General features: G+C 38.9%; 1 protein-coding gene across 4 annotated transcripts in view; it reads left to right on the top strand.

Moving 5' to 3' along the window:
• The window catches only part of HDAC4 (histone deacetylase 4), a 422,181-nt gene that overhangs the window by 367,640 nt on the left and 46,642 nt on the right, over positions 1-7,899 (top strand). For all 4 annotated transcript variants that reach the window (XM_025199370.1, XM_014518186.2, XM_025199369.1 and 1 more), the window contains 3 exons: positions 4,001-4,108; positions 5,464-5,519; positions 6,671-6,758. In XM_025199370.1, coding sequence (XP_025055155.1) covers positions 4,001-4,108; positions 5,464-5,519; positions 6,671-6,758 — 252 coding nt within the window. The remainder of the gene's footprint in view (positions 1-4,000; positions 4,109-5,463; positions 5,520-6,670; positions 6,759-7,899) is intronic.

The following is a 7,899-nucleotide window of genomic DNA, read 5'->3' as shown; positions in this document are numbered from 1 at the left end:
CAGCCTTAGTCTGAGTGTTGCTGCTTTAGATGTTGGTAGAATACAGTGGGGCAAGGACTATTCACCAGCAGCCTGAATGGCATATGCAGCTTTTTGAAGTAATCTCAGTGCCAATAGAAGACTTAGCTCATGTTGTCCCATCACTTTAAAATCTTCTCCAGAGACACTTACATTTGGGAAGGAAAATGCTAGAAAAACAGAAACATTAAAAAAAATGCTGTTAGGTACCAAATAAAATAATGAAGGAATATTTAACAAGTACCAGTTGCCCAAGTGACCCCTGCTGTCTGCAGCATTTCTGTGCCTCTGGTGAATCCACACTGCCTTACAGTATTTAAACAAATTCCATAAGGGAGTAAAAACTCTTGTGTTTTCACCTGTGCAAAATCTTATTTGTCAGGAGAAAGCCCATAGCCCTTTTCCCCAGGAAAAAATAATATCGTGCAAAAGTTCAGCTGTCTTGGGGGAGCAAATGGCATTGAGTTTCCCCACTTTAGAGTTTCTAAAAGTTCATGTAACAAGCGTGGCAGCAACTTAATGGGAATAAGAGGGATCACATCACACTTTTGCCAATATTGTTCTCCAGAAAACAGGTTTGATGAAGAGACAACTGCTTTTAAACCAATAGCAGTCACCTCAGAAGCAGGAAGGGCCAGGTTTCCTTAACACAATAACATCATCCAGCCCAAAGAAAGAGACAAAACCAACAGTACCTATCAGTAAAAGGCAAGAAATATGTTTCCCTCTTTCTCCATAAAGTCCTTCCAGATGGCAACGCCGATGTTCAGTCCTAGCAACTCCTGTGATGGCAGCAACATCAAAGAATTCACAGGCAAGGGAAGCCAAGTATACTCTTAGTAATGAACTTCAGAAATCAAGAATGATGGACAGGTCAGCAGCAGCCCATACACCAATAGCAGCAACTTCAGATTTGGAGAGGAGTCCAGATCATGGCCGCATTAATAACATTTTCCATTATAGTAAAGTCTATGCCCTGATGCAGTAAAGTAATTTTGATGATTTCAGTGAAACTGTTCAAACTCTTACAGTTAAGATGATGATTAAGTGCTTTGTTGGATCAGGGCCCAGTGGGCTGCAGACATTCACTGTGGGAGAGATGGCTGAGTATAAAACTCTTAGCTCATAGATGCATATGTGCAGGACAGAGAAATGAACGAGTAGCAGACAGCAACAGACACCCATCATTAAATCCTTCTCTTTGTTTGATAGGTGAATGTGAGGGATTAGGGCACTGTCCTTGAAATTAACTTCCAAACTAAACAAGATTTTTTTTTTCAGTATTTAATTTCTCTCTGTAAAAATAACAACTATTCTAAAACCACTTCTGTCCTGCCCTCCTCATTCTTCCTGGGGCACTGTTGATACGAGCTTGACTTGTAGTGGCATCAAAATGCCTATAACTAACAGCTTTTGCCTCAGATATTTGGTTATGTTTTGGGATAGGAAGCTGAAGCTGACAATCTAGGGAGACCTTGTGATTCCACTGGATCTGCCTGATCTTACTGTCTCCTTTTGAATCTCTTCACTCTGTACTTTTGTCAAATGTCCCAATGCCTTGTTTACTGACTTGAGTGAGGATTCTCTCTCTGGTAGCCTGGATCTTCAAAACATTTTTTAAAACCCATTAGATGTTAATAGACTTTAATTTGTTGTTTGAGAGCTACTGAACCCTGGTTCTGATAAACTTCTTTGAAGGGTGGACTTCATTTGGAGCTCTGCTGTTGTGGAAACATAGAGATTTCAGTTTCAGAACTAGCATTTAGACAAGACTTGAAACTGCTATGGTAGGGCCAAGTGGAGGGTGGAAAGACTGTCTCAGCATCTTGAGATCCTGGAACATTCAGCTCTTTAAAGATCACCACAAGCCACTCCTACTGCAGCAAACTTAAATACAAATAAGGTTTAACTGGTAAGAACAAAACCAGTATAGCCAGATTATTTGTCAGGTCTGTCTGCATCTTGTGTTACTGAAGTCTGAAGGTAACAAAGACATGAGTGCCGATGACAAGGTCAAGATTCTGAGGCTGCCAAGCATCTGAGCATGTACCCATTCTCACTACATGGTGGGGACACAACTCTGTCCATTATTATAAATATTTAGTCCAGGTTCCCACTCTCGCAAATGCACAAAATAACATGGTCAGGCCTAATGGCTTCCCACAGATGTCAAGAATTGAGGAAGAGAAAGATGAAACCATTCCGAGCTCTACCAGTAAGGGCAACCAGTTTGCTAATCATCACCCTTAGGCATCTCTTGGGGAGGAAAAGCAACCTCACTAAAGAGCCACTTTCCTATGGTGAGTGGTATATTGAAAGCATAGGATAGGTGCAATACAATACAATAAGCATGAACAATTTTTGTTAACGTTATCTATGGCTAATGACAGTAGTTCTGTCCCATGTTCTGAACCCATATTGAATCAATCGGCAGAGAAGTTACTGAAACCTAGCTAGCATAAACCATCTCCACCAATTTAGTAATGGAAACAATGTGCTTATTGGCAGTAATACTGTCCAAAGAAGCTAGGCTTTCCCTAAATACTGCTTGTTCCATATGACTGGAAGCTTGCCCTTGCAAGGGTGGTTCTTAGCAAATCTTATTAATAATGGGCCCAATGTTTTATGTAGTCCATGAATGAACAGTATCTCTCAGAAAACTCAGGAAGCAAAACTGGACAAACAATACAGATAACCCATTCTTTCAGCTTTCTTCTAAGATTGTTGCCCCCCAAAATGCTCAACTTGGATCAAATCCAGTCAGTTACACCTGAAAAACAATTGGAATAGTTTTCACTGAGAAACACTTTGCACTTACCCTGAGACTTCCTACAGGTTGGAAAAATGCCATTGGTCCAGATTTTGCAGAGGCCATGGCTAAGTAGGCATGGCATGTTTTGCCTTCATTATTGAGTACAAATAGTCTGGGTGACTACTGCGTGGATGTAGAGCAACTCTTCCCCCACCAGTGCTTCAGCCAGTAAGCAAACCCATAGGAATCCAAAGGTTCCTTTTGTCATCTTCTATTTGGTACATCCATTGTATTATAGTAAAAATCAAACAAGGCATATTGTCACATACACGTGAACTAATATTTTTTTTGTGCAGTTGTATAATTTAATGTGAAAAAAGCCAACAATTCACACTTTGTGTTTAAGGTAGAACATGATCTTGTATAATAACGAACAGCCAAAGAGTTTCTAAGGAATGTTTTCCTTTTATTCCCTCCCTTGTCTAAACTATGCGTTTTCCAAAGGAATTTGATCCTAATCCTGTCAAATATTTGGCATTTGAATTAAAGATCTGCAGTTAACACTTAGACGTTGATGGGTCTATTGTTATCTTAAACTAGATAGTTTATTTTATGATTTTATCGTGGAATTATTTGTAGTGTAAATCAAGCAAAAACAGAGTGGACAGGAATTTAAAGACTATCCACCTTGTTTTTCATTGTTGAGTTTCCTCTTTAATATGTTTGGCTTTTTAACATTATCTTCAAGTTTTTTATTTGACCTTGGATTAATCTTTCCTAAAAAAAGAAACTACGCTATAATAACATGAGAAAACTTTCAGAATTTACCTTTTATGCAGGTTCAAACTCCCCTCCTTTGTTTTTCTATGCTGATCCCTCAGTGCTCCAGAGCTATTAGAAGTCCATTTCTTTTCAGTTACTTTAGTAATGGATGGAGAAAAAAATCACCATACTGGCATCAGCTTTGCAGTTAATGCCTACCTTTGCACATGGAGACAGAGGTTCACACCACCAAAACCTTTGATACTAGCACCCTGCACTACTACAAGGACTACTGTTTATGCTTATTTCAAGTCATGGTGATTCTGGTGCTTGGCATTGTTAGGATGACTGCTGCAAATATGGTTACTAATAATTTAAATAGTTTAAATAGTTTGTAAAATTGGAGAGTACACGTTCATGCTGTGCTTGTTGTTTCTGATGACTGATTTCTGCTTACCTTTTCAATAGGTTGACAGTGACACAATTTGGAATGAGGTTCATTCATCTGGTGCTGCTCGCTTGGCTGTGGGCTGTGTCATTGAACTTGTTTTTAAAGTGGCCACAGGAGAATTAAAGGTTGGTATGCTAATAACATTTAGTTCTGATATAAGGCTATCTGCCTCCTAAGGTGGAGGCAGATAGCAGAGCCGGGTCCAAAAAAGGGTCTGGATAAATTCATAGATGACAGACCTGGCTGGTGAACAGAATGGTTGGAGATGTTTGTTTCCTCTGGCATTTCTAAACCAATAAATGGTGGGTACCAGGGAACGTATTGAATAGGGGATATATAGATCGCTCTAGATGAGGGGTACTCAACCTCTGGCCGGCAAGCCAAATTCAGCCTGCAGAACCATCATATCTGACCCATGGGGCTCCCCAGGGTTCCAAAAATTTGGTAGCGGAGGAGTGGTAGCTCTTGGTACAGCCACCCTCCCCACTGTCAAATCCCCTTTCCCGTGTGGCTGGTTAGAGCCAAGCTATACCCCCTCCCCCTGCAAGCCCAGGCCATGCTTCCTCCACCCCCTGTTTCTGGATCAAAGCCAGGCTATGCCCTGTCCCAGGTTGGGCTGTATACCCTCTTCCCACTCTGCAGGGCTACTTCCCTCTTCATGAGGCCTGGTTAAGCTCCTTTCCCCTGCAGGGCTGTGTTGAGACTGGCCTACCCCCGGCCCTCCATGCGACCATATGTTGCCTGCTTTGCCCTCTGGGCGCTGGATCTTGCCCACAGACAGACTAGGCACTGCCAATCCAGCCCACTGGACAAAAAGGTTGGGTGTGACTGCTCTAAATCTATCTGGTTCGATATTCTTCCTCTATAGCATCCATTTTTGCCACTGTTAGAGACAGGATACTGGGCTAGATGGATGTTTGGTCTGACCCAGTATGACACTTATGTTATTAGAGCTCTGTTCAAGAACCACAGTATGAAATTTATGGTCAGTGTTATACAGAACATCAGACTAAATTATGGTAATTTCTTCTAGGCTTTACTTAAAAAGACCCCTATGGGCATCAACAAGTGAACAGAAATTTCTTAATTATGTTTTAAGGGTTAATTTAAAAAAAGAAAAAAGTATCCTCTGTAGTCATGGTTCCACTGATGCCCATGAGGGCTTTGTCATTGATAGCAATGGAACTAGATTTCACTACTGCTTTTTAAACAGTGTTATTTCAGAAACTTTGATTTTAAAAAAATAGCTTCCAGAAATGTCAGACTGACTGTGTCCCTTAAACTAAACTAAAAGAAAACCAGCATGCTGGTATAGCTTTGACGAGAAACCATGACTGTCCATCTGAGAAATCAAAAACTATTGAATAATTCAAAAGTAAATTAGCAATTCTAAAAACAATGTGTGCGGATATTACTATAAGAGCAATATTTCTTTGTGTTTCATCTTCCCTTCTGTATTCTTATTTATTTTTGTACGTAGAATGGATTTGCTGTAGTTCGACCTCCAGGTCACCATGCAGAAGAAAGTACACCCATGTAAGTGTCTGTGTGCACTAATTGGCTAACTTTAACTTTTATAGTCATTAATGAAGAGAAGTGTGATATAGAGCTAGGAGCTAACAAATGAATGTTGGCTTATTATAGATGCTTTTTTGGAGATTGCTATGCAACACTGTCAGATTCCAAGTGCTTTGTAATACTTTAAAAGCAGGAAAGATCCTGATTTCTTATTTAGTAAGATCAGCATTAGAATCATACCTAAGAATATTTGTAAAGCCCTATTGATGCAAGTACTTCCATCATCCATATCAAGTGTTTATGTGACTGACGGGAGATTTGTAAGTGAAATGCACTGAAATTTCCTTTTTAATACGGAGAAATCAATGATACATTACTTAAAATACCGTATCGGGTATAACAGTACCCTGGGGGTTTGACATTGAAATGTTAAAAAATAATAATAATGTTTTCATGAAGTAAACAAATGAAGTCAGGTCTCTTAAACTCATTTAGTTTTGTAGGGTTTTTATTCCTACCAAATTGAAAGCGTTTTAGGTTTGGCCAGTTTCAAATCTGGTTCTAAAGGTAAGAGTTTAATAAAACATATTGAACAGTACGTCTCCTTCAACTCTGTATATAATTTATTGTTTATTGAGCTAGTACATTCCTGGCTTTTGTCACCAATGCATACGTCTTTGAGCGTGTTAGTATTGTTTTGGTGTGAGATCAGAGAGTAACTACTTCTGAATTTAAATCAGCAGTGTTCTGAAACTTCTCTGATCAGGTCCACTGCATTTCTTTTAATCTTTCCACTCCAAATCAAAATAAGGCCTTTCCCTTCTTTCTTTGTGCCTACACTACCATGGTCCAACTTGAGTGAGAACACTGAAGCTTTAGAAATTGGTGAGTGGGCAGTGAGTATACTTCGAGAGCATCTTGCAGAAGAGAGTTTTGGAAAGTATAAAAATGTTCACAATTTCCCGTGAGATCACTGAGTCACCTGCTGGTGTGTGGGAGGGTTGTGTGTAATTGAGCACACGTGTGTCTGTTAGGGAAGAAAAAAGAGTGAAAGCAATAGAAATGTCTTCCTACTGTGTTATGTCTCAGATGATAAATGTATTAGGACCAAGGCAAATGTATAATTAACACCCCTTTTTCCCCCTCTCTCTCCCTCTCATTACCTCTAGGGGGTTTTGCTATTTTAATTCTGTGGCAATTGCAGCCAAGCTTCTCCAACAGAGACTGAACGTTAGCAAAATCCTTATAGTGGACTGGGTGAGTAAACATTTATTCTTCCAAAAGTAGCAATGGAAGCTTTTTGTCAATTTCTTTAAAAAAAAATAAAAAGGAGGTCCAGGATTTATAGCTTAGTGAACAAAATCTGGCTCTAGTTTGTCAGAACAAAAATTCCCTTTCAAAAATTGTTTATTTGTAGTAAACTTCCTAAAGCACAGTCTCAATTTTTTGGCAGAATTTGACAAATTCTATTTTTCCCCCGACCTGATCCTGAATAAATGTTTAGTCTTCCAAGGTAAAGCTTTAATGTAGATAATTTTCGAAGATGGCTACCTCTGCTAGGTGCTAACTTTGGGATCATAGGTCCAAAACATTATTTCCATCCTAGCACACTTTCCTGATGAGCAGGGATCTTGGTTTTCTCTAATAAAAAAAATCCAAAATTCCCCGATTTAAAAAAAAAAAAAAAAAAAAAAAAATTTTCAAACTTTGATTAAAAAATTCAAAATCTGTGTTTGTCCCTGAAACACCACTAAATGAATAAATAATATATATATATATAGATATATATAAAAAATAAATAAAATGTGTGTATATACATGTGCATGTGTGTGCGTTTGTATGTGTGTATGTATGTTTGTATGTATATATGTCTGTGTGTGTGTGTGTGTGTGTGTGTGTGTGTATTCATTGAACACAATGTTTTATTGAAACATTTACAATTTAAAAGCAGTTTGGAAGCCTACCAGTGCCTCAGTCGTTATAATCAGGGATCCTGGTTTCCTCTGATTTAAAAAAATCCCCAATTTTTGGTTAAAAAAAAGTAACCCCAAATCCAATTTTTTCCATGATTTAAATGAAACACCACTGATATATAGATATAGTGATGTTTCATTTTAATCATGGAAAAATGTGGATTTGGAGTTACCGTTTTTAACTGAAAATTGGGGACTTTTTAAATCAGAGAAAACCAGGATCCCTGATTATAATAAACTAAATTCTAAATACCTATATATTTTGGCATTTGATTTTGGTTTTTTTTATCATGGAAAATCAGAGCCCCCTTCTCTCACCGAGACGCAGGTCCAGCTGTGGCTGTCCCTCTAGCTGCTTTGTGATGTTGAGCAGCAGTGGCGATGTGTAGAGGGTTCCCGGGGGTGCACCCTAACCCCCCCCCCCC

Source organism: Alligator sinensis, unplaced genomic scaffold, assembly GCF_000455745.1.
Source record: "Alligator sinensis unplaced genomic scaffold, ASM45574v1 scaffold233_2, whole genome shotgun sequence".
Lineage (NCBI taxonomy): Eukaryota > Metazoa > Chordata > Crocodylia > Alligatoridae > Alligator > Alligator sinensis.
This window is presented reverse-complemented; position numbering and strand designations above follow the sequence as displayed.